General features: G+C 47.9%; 1 protein-coding gene and 1 long non-coding RNA gene across 2 annotated transcripts; one reads left to right on the top strand and one right to left on the bottom strand.

Annotated features, from left to right (window-relative positions):
• Positions 1–770: 770 nt before the first annotated feature.
• On the top strand, positions 771–11,757 carry LOC119402703 (uncharacterized). The gene is made up of 5 exons (XM_049418667.1): positions 771–868; positions 5,028–5,110; positions 5,832–5,847; positions 9,183–9,473; positions 11,251–11,757. The coding sequence occupies exons 1-5, from the start codon at positions 802–804 to the stop codon at positions 11,400–11,402; spliced, it is 609 nt and encodes a 202-aa protein (XP_049274624.1). The 5' UTR covers positions 771–801; the 3' UTR covers positions 11,403–11,757.
• LOC125759646 (uncharacterized) lies at positions 4,808–11,386 on the bottom strand. Its single transcript, XR_007417274.1, has 3 exons — positions 11,251–11,386; positions 9,179–9,473; positions 4,808–5,122 (listed from the first exon to the last, which is right to left on the bottom strand). It is a non-coding gene; the product is annotated as an uncharacterized LOC125759646 (long non-coding RNA).
• Positions 11,758–13,340: the final 1,583 nt, after the last annotated feature.

Raw genomic sequence — 13,340 nt, 5'->3', positions numbered from 1 at the left:
CGATTCCATCTCTTCGTAGATTCAGAGGAATGCAGCCGCTGCAGATGTACACGAGTGAGCGTTTATGCCAGGGGCCTCAAGCACGCGGCCCGCGGCCCGCACAAGACTGTCTTCGTCCCACATTTTTTTTTTAATTTTCTTAATAAGCATGCTCGTGAGCTACACAGACATGCCTGTTACAGAGCATTGTTTTCGTGAGGCACCCCATGTGGTCAGCATGTGTTGAACCATAACCGCGAAACAAAAACTATATTTCAGAATCGGCGTCCAGATTTTAGTCATTTTGCAGATCAGTATCGACATGTTGTTGGAATCCTGGCGCTAAATCTTCTTGAGAAATGAACCCCCACCCGCGGTTCCTGCCTTCCCTGCCCCGACCCTTGCGGCATTAAATTGCGTGACCGCGGCCAGCTGGCTGAGGCAAGTTTGAAGCCTCTGGTTTATGTCAGCCTTAAATGAGCACGTTACCACCGCAGCCACTTGGGATTGGTTGAATAAGCACGCAGTAAAGGCAACCAAGCTGGCATTAAAATCGGCGCATGCGGCGCCTAATGCGGTTTCTTTAACGTGTGATAGAAATATCAGTACAAGCAACAAAGCTTCGGGTCATATCAGTGATTAAAGCGCGGTATAATTCTGCTTGCCCCCAACAGATGAAAATAAGTAAGAAACTAGCAGGCATGAACACACTGTATAAATTTTAATCTCGAACCATACTCATTTTCAAAGGGAAGTTACTGGAGAGGCTATCTGTTTGGCGAAGGGGATCACGTTTCGAGCAAGGTACAGGCGCAAGAAACCATGCTACATCCTTGGCAACGCCAAGCAGATCATCGCATCAGTGGCGGAGATGTTGTTCAGCGACCAAGTAAGTTCACCTATGTCAAGGTTTCTTTAACGGACTGTGAATCAAGGCAGGGGCGTAGCCAGAAATTTTTTTCGGGGGGGGGGGGGGGGGGCTCCTTGATCTGAAGTGGGGGTCGGGCAGGCAGATGTGATCGAGTGTCATTTTATGCCACGGCGACAAAATAATTTCGGGAGGGCGGGGGGCGCGGGCCCGGTGTGCCCCTCCCCCCACCCCCCTGGCTACTCCACTGAATCAAGGAGAGGTGTTTTACCACAATGCAATTTGTCGATGCCAGGAGGAGTTCGTAAAGTGACGCTGGCAGCGAGCGTTTTTGGAATTGAAGATGCAGTGCTGAGCGGATGAATGGTCTAGAACTTCCAAAATATAGGCTGCTCCTGACGAATCTATCAAAATGTTCTAGTTGCCCGTCTGCAGAAGTACACGCATTCTATAAAAATGTGCAACGGAAAGAAAAGGAAGAAGCAGGGAGTAAGTTATCTAAGGGAATTTTCGTGTGTCGGTAGAAATCTCATGAAGGCCTGCGCAAACAATACACAGCAAGAGTAGAAGAATGTACGCGACGCGTTCTGATGCGTTGTGATGGGAGCGCTTTCAATGTCAATTGCTAAGGAAGCGTTCTGAATACTCCTGTTTGCACCAGGAAATGTTGGGGTAGAAAGGCATGCTGTACTGGGCATTGGGATGCTCACAATCGTAGGCCGGGTTCTTTAATAGGGCTAGCAATGGTTCAACCCCCCCCCCCCCAACAACCACACCCCAGTGGACAAGTCCGAAAATCAGCAAGTTTGGCAATGGATGCAAAACTGAAAATCAAGCAATGGCGTGTTCCGCACGACAGCCTCTCCTTGGTCCCCGGCTTTTTGGTGAAAAATGTGGGAAGTAAGCCGCGCTTGAAATGCGAAATCAGCGGTGCTCGCCCGCAGTTATTGTTGGAAACCTCTGTCGCCCTAATGGGTGGCTCTTCTGAGGATGCTTTCAATAAGGTTCTTCGTACCTTACCATGCATGGGCATTGCCCTGCACATTTAACAACGAAGGGACAGGTCCAGCTGAGTAAAGATACAGGGCTGAATAGCGCCCCCTTTAAGGATTAAGGGGGCGCCCTCATTCCCAATGCACCCCTCTGCGCGCGCTAATGGGGACAATACTAATGCACATATCCGATATCAAGGCGACGCGCTTTGCGGCAAAATACACTTGACAGTCGTGCTTTTCCTCGATTGTTCGAATATAAAAGGCCGTGCGCATTTGCAAAATGAGTTGGTTACACCTGTCTATGAATTCCAAGTTTGCATTCTTGAGCGCTGCTTTTAGATTGCATACGAACGCATATACGTAGAATTTCCTAATTTAAATAAGTGCCCGTATCTTAAATATAGGACGTCGTGAAAACTATGCAGTATGGAAATCGACGCTGGTAAAAGCTGTTACGAAGTTAAACTTATATTCTCGCTTCAACGTGCATGGGCGTTTTGACATCTTACGTGTATGTTATAGTAAATACTATAGCAACAATGCTGCGATAAGTACGCGTGACTGCATTGTAATGGACGAAAATATGAAGATACAGAACGCCTGCGTAGACGTGGCGCTGTCTTTTGACTTGAGTATGATAAAAACAAGTGAGCGCAGTCAACGCCATCCGGCTTGATGTTTCCGTGCTGACGAGTCTTGTTCCGTGCAAGGAAACGGAGCTAAGGAAAAAGGAATTAAGAAACATTCGGAGCGATAGCTCTGCTCATCCACACTAATAATAATTGGTGCGGTTTTACGTCCCCAAACAACAATATGGCTATGAGGGACGCCGTACTGAAAGACTCCTGAAATAGTCACTACCTGGTAGTCTTTAACGTGCACCTAAATCTAAGTGCACGGGCCTCAAGCATTTCGCATCTATCGAAATGCGGCCGCCACGGCCGGGATTCCATCCCGCAACCTTTGTGTCAGCCGTCGAGCACCATCACCGCTAGAACACCGTGAAGGGTTCTCTACTCATACAGCTACAAACTGAGGAAACGCCTGGTGCCAAAAATTTTATCTTCAAGCCCAGCCAATGTCAACGCCGGCGAAAGAGCTTCAGCGAAATGCTAGTGCGGCGCATTTCCGAGAAGGAAGCTCGGCGCAAGGCCAGAATTTCGTGCGGCCACCGCCAGAGGCGCTGGCTGCATCTGAGTTCACTGCGTGTTTGCGCCGAGAGCGACGACGGCGGCGTGCAGCCTGTGTGTGTTGTCATGGGGTGCCGTATGTTTGCTTTCTTGTCGCAACGTGTAGTCGAATCGTGTGCTTTTCTCGTCGCCCTTGCGTAAATCAAGACATGCAATAATGTTAAACCTCTTAAAACTAATGGTCTAGTCCTTTCTCAAATCAAGCAAAACCAAGGTATCGCTCGACAAACTCCGTTTAACCGCCTTTAACAACGGCAAAATTTTTGTCGAGCACCCGACTGATATTACGTGCGGTTCCATTTCCAAATTGCCTCCTCACTGCGGTAGGATCGTAGAATGGTTGAAGTGCATAGCAGTCGGTCGTTATCGTTTGCTCCGCAATACCGCAATATGACATCGAAGCGAGAATGTTTGGTACAACAGATGCTAAAATAATTAGGTTCAGTTGAAAAAATGCGTGTAGTAGACAGCTTCAAACGTTTGCCAAGCCTCTCCATGAAATACGACCCTTTTTAAATAAATGACAAATACTACAAGTGGGAAATCACTTCATCTTTGTGAATAGACACAAACAACACGGAAGAAGAAAAAAAAAAAACGATACAAGTGCCAGTTTCGTCATTGCTTCGCTTCGTCCGTGTGGTGTGTGCACTTTTTCCGCTAGTGTAAAAACTTTAACTAGCTCAGATATTTGTTTTTTTTTATTCAATGTATTTAAGAAGAGGTTGCTGCTGATGTGTTGCGCCGGCTACTCACAGGAAAAAAAACAGCGCAAAATTCTGACAGGACACAAGATGAACAAGCAATAACAACAGTGCTGATGTCGTCCCTTCTTCGTCTTGTGTCCTGTCGGAATTTCGCGCTGCTTTTTCTTTTCCTTGTTACAAGCATGAACCAAGTAGCCCATTCAATCCTAGCCGACTACTGTTCTCTTGCATAGTAGCTGTCATCGCAACCAAGAGAACAAGCACAAAAGTACGCAAATGCACATAGAAGAACACACAATAACTTAATAATAATAATAATAATATCTGGGGTTTAACGTCCCAAAATCAGCGATATGATTATGAGAGACACCTGTAGTGGAGGGCTCCGGAAATTTCGACCACCCTGGGGTTCTTTAACGTGCACCTAAATCTATGTACACGGGCCTCAAAAGTTTTCGCCTCCATCGAAAATGCAGCCGCCGCGGCCTGGACTTCGATCCCGCTACCTTCGGGTCAGCAATCGAGCGCCATACCCACTAGACCACCGCTGCGGGTCCACACAACAAGTTAGCCCCAGTTTTTCAATACAAAAAAAGTATGTACTCAACATAAGAACTTACGAAGCACAAATATTCACACAAATTAAATGTCCACACATCACATAAAAGCTCGCTAACATGTCACAGCCGATCATAAGTCACTTGCAAATCGTCTCTTAAGTACCATATACTATCTCCAACAGCTTATGCTATCGCAAAAAAAAATTGCACGAAGACGACTTGCCGCGAGTCGCCAAGATTCAACCCGAAGTCTTACTTCGAAGCGAATTCGTGTTTGTGCCTCAACAATCATGTTAATTTACAGCGCACGTGCATGCTGCATAAACTCTTCGTGTGCACACCCAGCCCTGTCAGTCGCCACACAATACTGTTCATCGAATGCAATAGCAACCACCACCCGCTGCGGAAAAGCCGCAGCCAGTTCCTTTATTGGCGTGGGCGCGACGATTAGATATGGTAAAAGAAAGAACAACAACAAATGATGACGGCGGCTGTGTTTTCCGGGGCGTGCGTCTCCGCAAGGCATGAGCAACACTCTCGTCACACTCATAGGGGAGACAGTCAACAGTAATATAAAATCGGCCTCAGCGAACGCGCGCACTTTGCACTCTATTCGTCGGATAAGGTCGCTCGCTTCAAAGATCCTAGCACACTCAAGTAGGTCGTCGAGTCGAGAACTGCTGCAGTTGTGCTTCTCTGCATTCGGTAATCTGTCTTCACCATGGCAGCGTTTAGGCGAGAAACTTCTGAGAGGCAATGGACTGTTCGGGGCGTCGTGACTGTATTTCTACTGTTTGCTGCCATTTCGAAGGTAAGTTTATTCCTTCATTTGCACGACTCGTACTGATGACGACTGTCCATAAAAGCGTAGATAAAGTTGTTTCTTTTTTTTTATTACCCAACCGCCATTAATGTTATCATGAGGGCCTCCTTATTCAACATGCTCTGCAATGGTTCCTATGTGAACGTTCTTAGTTCTAACTCTTGATTTCGTTTTGTCGTGGTGGCATCTAAAGTCGCGAAGAAAGTAGTCGACAGATCACATAACCTCATAACTTAATTGCCTTCGAACAGTATAGTCCAAGGAATCCGACGTTCCTCTTTGTAATGTATGTCGATGAGTCACCTATGGGCATCCGCTATGCAAGCGTTTTTGCTGAAGTGTTTCACAGTATTGTTGTCATACTTTCCGTGCACAATGTATTGACTATTACTATACTTTACTTTCTTAACAGTCATTTTTTTGCATATGTTTTATTTAGAAGAAATAAACACGGGTCACAGTGTTATGTATTCCACCAACGTTTTGACAAACGCTCTTGTCTTCTTCAAAAGAGCAACTGTTGCAGCCTTCAAGAAGATCAGACCGCTTGTCGAAACCTTGACTCCAGCGACACCTGGAGTTCAAGAATTATGCAGAGTATATCGTTAAGTTACATAGATGGATTATTTGTATCAAATTCAACATGCAGATGCTATTACACACATGAACAATAAAGCAATTATCTTCTCTTATTCTGTACTATTTACAGGTCGACGCTCAGTCTGGTAAGTTACTTTTATCATCTTTTTCTCCAATTACCTACATATCATTATCAGGATATTACAAGGCAATCCTTCGTTCCTTGATGTTTAAGCACAATACAGCTATTTTCGTGCCTAAACAGGTGTGCGCCCGCCCCACTCAATAAAAATTATTCATATAGGACAAACTGTCAAATACCATAAATCTTCTACGATGGACCACACATCAATTCGCAAGCGCGTGATACTCCGCCAGACAGCGGCGCAAACGTTCTTCAGTCTGAGTACACATATAAAAATCACAGCATATCCACGGAGTGAATGATGATGAGTGGGCGAAGCTGCGGAGGTTCATCGGTGAACCGTGAATCTTCCGTGAATTCTGCCCAGTACATCATCACCGACGTGAGATCGGGCGCGTTTATACTAAAGGTTCGATGAGAGTTATGACGACTTGCAGCTCACTTTAATTTTACATGTACGCTCACACTTACACTTCTACTTCTACTAACGTTTCCTACTGGAACATGCCAATGGCTGCTAATGGGGAATGAGAGACAGAAGAATTCGGCTTTTAGTTAACGCGCACGCTGCGAATTTTTTATTGTTCAACAACGCACAGGAAAAATCTCCCACCGGCACCACCTTGGAGGTCAAGATCTGGTACTAGCGTTACGACTGGTTACGCACTACGACTATACTACGACTACGAGGGACGAACGGTTGCCGCCTTAAGGAGCTTCGCCCCTAAAAATATTTGAGGAGCGTAGGGCTTCATTCCAGCACCTTATGTGGTGGTACCTCCGCTTACGCGACAGAAGAAGACACCACGTCACCAAGCCAGACATTTACCAATGCATCTCTAGCACTACCTTTGTAAGTCAACTGAGGGCCGTCCAGGGAGCCTGTGAAGCGGTCGGGCGACTCTGGTTCCCGCCCCCGTCGCAGGCGATGCCTTCAGTGGGCTTTTATAGGAGCCCCTCCCCTCGGCTCTAAATTAGTTCGTCTGACTGACTGACTAAAGCGTCCTTGCATTCTTTTGCGAGTTGTCTCGCCCTCCCCCCCACCCATCTTTCCTACTTACGTTCTGCGTAAACGGCTTCTTATAGTGAGACAAATCAAAGCCACGTATCTATAGCCGCAGCATCATGTATGCCCAACACTACGAAGAAAGAGTGCGGGGCACTGGAGAAAAATGAAAAAAAAAAACAAATATACCTTTTCAAGCCTTGTGCTGCCTACAACGCTGTTTTGAGTGACGTTGAAGATGACGTCACTACCTCTGTAGTAACCATCGAATGCAATGCAATGGTGGACCTTAAATAGTATGTGCACTTGCGAGGTCAAATCCGCTTTTGGCGTTGCTGCTCTGCAAAGATGCACACTTAGACTTTTTTCCTCTACAATTTCGTTATTTTAGCGAAAGTATTATCCTTGGTTGGAGGCTGTTAAAGTGCCCTATAAGTTTCACCGGGACGTTTTATCTTCATCCTGTGTACCCAGCGATCCAGTTTTATAGATAAGAACACGCAAAAATGCTTGACCAGCCGCAAATTGGCGAACATGCTTGGCTGACACAATCATCGAACTTTGCCTTGGACCGCGGAGACCATGAAGCTGTAGCCTTTAGCTCGGGGCTTGCTACAGGTCGAGCCAGGTTGTAGGTTCCCTCGGTTGAGAGTTAAGCCGTGATTTAACCGTGGTGGTATAGTGCTTAGAATGTTGCGCTGATAACGCTGAAGAGCCTGGTATGTAGGGGCGGCGCCAGGATTTTTAGATGCATCTTATAGCCGAGTTCAATCCTGTGGTGGTGTGCGGCGTGACCACCCTTACTGCGCATGCGGAAACCCTCTCCACACACCTCTCCGCTTCCCCCTTCCCCTTGACTACCCCCCCCCGTCCTGCGCGACGCCGCGATGAGCGCCAGCGCATGCGCGTCCCCTCCCCATCTCTCTTCTCTCCTACGCTCCCCCCTCACGCACCTGTCGACCGCGTTCCCCGCTCATCCTGTGAGAATTAACGGCCATACTAGAGAGAAGACACGACGCGCGTAGCGCTCCTCATCGCGTTCCACGACGCGAGGTCAGTAGCATGCCCAACGAAGGCTAACGGAACGAGATCGTGCAAGTGCTCCGGCTTCGCATCGCCTCATGGTCCCTTTAGCGGCAGATGGTGTAATTTTTTACTGGTGAGGAACCCACGACAAGTGAGTTCCTTTTGAGATACGGGAAACTTATGCATTATATTTTTACTACGTTTGCTCTTGGGGCGGCAAGAGAGAGAAGGGGTGGAGAGGAGGCAGGTGAAACTTTTTGGGCAGCGAAACATTGTTTTAGGGGAGCGGGGGGAGTGGCTACCCCTTCCCCCGCTCCAGTGCCTCCCACTGGTTCGATCCCCGGGCACAGAGACTGAATATCGAGGTGGTCAGATATATAAGAACACTCCCATACTTACTTGGATTTAGGTGCAAGTTACACTTACCTTTCCATCGCTCGCTGCGTCGTCCTAAATTTAAGTTGAACCTCGTTGTAAGTCTCCAGGTTTCTGCTCCGTAGGTAAGTACCCGTGAGATGCAGCTTATATATATTCCTCTAGAGGGATAGTGGTAGACTACCATTCATGATTTGATAATGCTTGCCGAATGAGCCCCATCCTATCCTTATTCTTCTAGTTATTTCACTCTCATGGTTTGGCTCCGCGGTTACTACCTGTCCTAAGTAGGCGTACTCCTCTACAACTTCCAGTGTCTCGCCACCTGTCGCAAAGCGCTGTTCTCTGCCAAGATTGTTCCACATTACTTTAGTTTTATGCATAATAATTTTCAGACCTACTTTCTACTTTCCGTATCCACCTACTTTCCGTAGGTGTAACTTTAAGAGACAGGAAGAGAGCAGAATGGGTCAGGGAACAAACGGGGGTTAAGGGTATCATAGTTGAAATCAAGAAGAAGAAATGGATATGGGCCGGGCACGTAGCACGTTGGCAGGATAACCGATGATAATTAAGGGTAACTGACTGGATTCCAAGAGATGGCAAACGCGTGAGGGGGAGACAGAAAATTAGGTGGGTAGATGAGATTAAGAAGTTTGTAGGTATAACGTGGCAGCAAAAAGCACAGGACCGGGTTGATTGGCGGTACATGGGAGAGGTCTTTGTCCTGCAGTGGGCGTAGACAGACTGATGATGATCATGAAGATGAAACAACACTAGCTGATTAATCCGAAGTGTCCCATTATGGCGCACCTAATGTTTTTATCGTGCTTTTGGCACGTAAGGTCACATAATTCAAATCTTGCAGCCCTGATTTAGTGCAAGTTATCATTTAACCTATCTTTGTTTTTTCTTGCCATTCTACATAGCGCCAGGCGATTTTGAACTCTGGGGTACCGCCACTAGTCCTACGTCTCTCGAAGTTGTAGCCGTTGCGCCAGAACACAAGAATGGGCCCCTGGATATGTGCTACGGTACGCTTTCTGGTCCGCTCAACGAGCGAAACTTCACCTGCGATGACCACGGAGGGAAGTCGTCCACACAGACATTCAAGGGTCTGCTTCCGGACACTGAATACAACTGCACCGTCACCTTCGCCAACCGGCTGCCCGACGGCGAAGTGGCTGCTACTACCAAATCTATCTTGCTTAGGACGCAGGCTGGTGAGTAAATTTTCTTATTTGTTTTCATTAAATATGCATAAGGAGAGGCTGGTGATAATGCGTGGCTCCGGCTGCTCCTCTTGTCTCATAATAATTACCGTTGCAAAGTAGAGAACAAACACAAAACTGTGCAAATGCACATAGTGCAAAACTCATGCACTCAATTCCAGTTCATCAATACAAAAAAATTTCCTCGCACCACAAATTTACGAAAACACAAATATTCACACAAATGAAATGTCCACACATGACATAAAGGTTCGCTACGATATTGTCACATCCGATCATAAGTCACTTGTAAATTGTCTCTGAAGTGCCGCACTCTAACTACAACAGTTAAACTTTCGCACGCACAAGAAAAATTGTGGGCAGCTCCACTCTAAGTGAATGCTGGTGAAGTGAAACGCACTCCCTGTCCCTGTGTTTCTGTTTTCGCGGCATTTTGTCGTACTCGCACCTTGGAATCGGGTTGATACCGGCTTTTCGCTTTGTGTTTCTCTGGCTGTCGCCTTGGAATTTTCTTTAAGTTGTTTGCGTATGGATGCTGTGTCCTGCTTTCCTAAAGCAGTGTTGTACAATCGACGCAGTCGTTCTTCCTCCACTCGCTTAGCCCTGACGGCGAGATCGGCTCTTGTCGGCACTGCCGGTTCTCGGGTGAGCGCGCGCTGTCGCTATCGGCGAGCCTCCTCAGCGGTGTCTATGGCGGGAACGACCCTCCGCCAGCCGGCGCATTCCTATTGGCTGGTGCGTGGCAACGCCCCTAGCGCCGCAACACTGCGTGACCATGCCACCGCTCGCTTTCGGTCTATAAGTGCATTGCACTTGATATTCTGCGCAAAGAAGAAATTCGGGCGTCGCTTACAGCACGGTCTAAAAAAAACGCCTAAGCAGAAACAGTGATTTAAATGTATCTGGAACATCTATTTTCCTTGCAGGAAAAAACAAGGTTACTTCACACTCCGTCGGGTGAATATTTTTGTGATTTAGAGTCCGGCGTTTCAACTTGAACCGTCCTATAACTGGTCGTGAAGGGAATTTACCTTGTGCGTACATTACCCGAAGAGAAGAAGGAGATGCTGGAGAACCGCGTAAAGCTTTGACGGCCGCAGCTATAGAAATTTGTCGCGGGCCTCTAATGGGATACCTGCAGTTAGAAGCGAAAAAAAGAGAAGAAAGCTTACCCCAGTTCCGCCCAATTGTGAAACCTGCAGAAAATACGGAGCTGCGGTTTTCCTGCGTTTCGCTTTTCATCTCCTGTGATATTATGTGATTTTGTATGGTTGTCTGTGATTACATGATTTATAGAGTAGAGATGTACGGGAAATGACGTGTGGCAGCCCCTGGCACACTCAACCCTGCTAGAGTGACGTGAGGCCCAATTCACGCTCTAGCTGACCTTCCCCGTTTCACTGTGGGGTTGGGCTTCGTCCTCGACCGAGGCAGTCGCGCCATCTATGTGTGTATCTGGGAACAGGAGCGTGACATGCGACACGGACACACATCTGTCGTCAGGCCTAGCGCTACAACAGCTGCATGTTCTAAACCAAAATTCACTGAATACTAGCTAACCAAATAGCGTAAGGAAGGTGACGCAGCTGGGCAGTCACCTTCGTTCGATTTCGAAAACGCATACAACCTTGCTAGTGCTGTTTCAAAATAACTAACGAAAGAACATCGTGAGGCGTAGCACAACTGTACGGCAATGAATTCTGACGTTACACCTTAATGTGAAGGAATACATAAAGTCTTCAAAAATTTAACTTTTTTTTTTCACAGAGGTACCTGGTACCGGATCCAAGCCCAGCCATGGGATCCAACCGAACCGAAACCGACGCTGGCACGGTCTTCCCACCGACACCCATGATGGTCATCCTCTCCACATTAGCACTTTTTGTGGCAGCGACATTTAGGCAACAATTGCATTAGTTGTACAATACAGTGAAAAGGCGTTGCTGAAAGAGCTATCCATCAGACATGGCATACTATACTATGCGCAATATGTGTACGCATATATAATGTTCAAGAAAGATAGGTCTAATGCAGTATCTCATAAAGTAAGGACCGCGTACTTTGATGTATCATTCTGCTTTTTGTGTTGTGCCCAGAGATGTTGCAAAAACTTCGCCAGCATGTAAACACCGATAACTTATTTTACTCAGTTTTTTTCACAACTCGTTATCAGAGGCATAGCTGTATGGCGCTGCCTCTTTTTATGCTAAGTAATTTAAGAATAAAACTCATTTGAGGAAAACAACTTATCGCGACGCTCAATGTTTCTTGCATAGTGTCGCGAAGCATTTTACTGCTTGCTTTGTGCATGCCGATAACCGACGGCCCGTACCTTTATCATCTAGGTTCGTGATACGAGACGTGCCGCGCTTTATCTGGGATGATCGCCGTCCCACGCATTGACTTCGCGATAGTTGCCGAATGTAGTGACTGTTTTGGGGGGGCGTATCTCGAACGTTCTATGCCGTCGTAAATTGAGCGCTGGCGACTACAGCGGGCATTCCTGTTCGTCCACGATATTCGTGCTTGCTGCTGCCGCAGCAGAGTTGTATGTAGTACTGTTTCTTTTAGTCGGCGCAAGTCAGCCTAATAAACGTATTCTTTTCTTTTACGAGCCTTCCAGTCTCGTGTGTTCCGAACTACTGTCACTGCTACGTGACATCTGGTGGAGGTGCTGGGTATGCACCAGACCGATCCAGCAACAGCCGACGAAGACACCGATATTCGAAGCAGCCGCCGTCTCCGCAACCTGCCACCTGAGCTGGGACCACTGCCGAACCCCACAAGACAGCAAAAGGAAGCGTCCACATCCACCATGACTCCGCCAACGACATCCGTTCCCGTCATTCTGCAGCAGCCCCGGGTACCTCCAACGTTTCATGGCTCCCCTGGCGAAGACCGGAGGAATGGCTCGACCAATTTGAGCGAGTCGCTACCATCAACAGGTGGGATGATGACATGAAACTCCAATATGTCTTCTTTTCCTTGGATGGCCCCGCTAAAACGTGGTACGAAAACCACGAGAATACATTGGCAACTTGGGAATTATTTAAGAATGAGGTGCTGAAGACGTTTACTAGCAATATGCGGAACGAAAGGGCTCAGCTACTGCTTGAGTCAAGGACTCAACATCCAAATGAGACATTGAACGTGTACGTGGAAGAAATGACACGCCTTTTTCGGCGAGCGGACCCAAACATGACGGAAGAAAAGAGAGTGGGGTACTGGATGCGAGGCGTAAAGGAGTCTCTTTTGCCGGCCTCATAAGAACCCACCCAAAACTGTCGCTGAATTCGCACAAGAAGCGTGCACTAATCGAACGAACTCTCGACGCCCGGACCGACAGTACAACCGTCCGCTACAGATCAACTCAGCTGGCCCCGAACATTTCCACCACCCCCCACCGACTGGCGAGAAGTTGTGCGTGAAGTGGTCCGAGAGGAACTACGTCGACTGATGCCGTCTTTTGCACAGCCTCAAGCAGCATCACTTTTCCACGCTGTGCGTGAAGAAGTGCGGCTGGCGCTTGGCTCTCCGTTAGCGACGACTGGAATAGAGACCCAAGCTCTGAACTACGCCGCCGCAGCGCGCAATCCCCCAATCCGACGGGTCGAGCCGAGCCCCCCTCGACGCGAGCCGGCAGCGCCAAACCGCCGGCCCCTAACTCCCGCCCGCCCAATCTACGAGTCCACGACATACGAACAACGCCCCAGCCCCCGAAAGTGCGACGCCTGGCGAACTCCCGACGACCGTCCGCTGTGCTTCCACTGTGGTGAGGCCGGCCACATCCTTAGACACTACCCCTACAGGCGAATGGGGCTAGATGACTTCTCCTCCGGGGCACCACGACCACGC

Source organism: Rhipicephalus sanguineus, chromosome 8, assembly GCF_013339695.2.
Source record: "Rhipicephalus sanguineus isolate Rsan-2018 chromosome 8, BIME_Rsan_1.4, whole genome shotgun sequence".
In the NCBI taxonomy this organism is placed as follows: Eukaryota; Metazoa; Arthropoda; class Arachnida; order Ixodida; family Ixodidae; genus Rhipicephalus; species Rhipicephalus sanguineus.
This window is presented reverse-complemented; position numbering and strand designations above follow the sequence as displayed.

Coding starts and splice junctions, on each gene's coding strand:
- LOC119402703 (XM_049418667.1), top strand. CDS start 802: ATGCTACATCCTTGGCAACGCCAAGCAGATCATCGCATCAGTGGCGGA. Junction 869..5,027: donor AGATGTTGTTCAGCGACCAA/GTAAGTTCACCT, acceptor TCACCATGGCAG/CGTTTAGGCGAGAAACTTCT. Junction 9,474..11,250: donor TATCTTGCTTAGGACGCAGG/CTGGTGAGTAAA, acceptor TTTTTTTTTCAC/AGAGGTACCTGGTACCGGAT.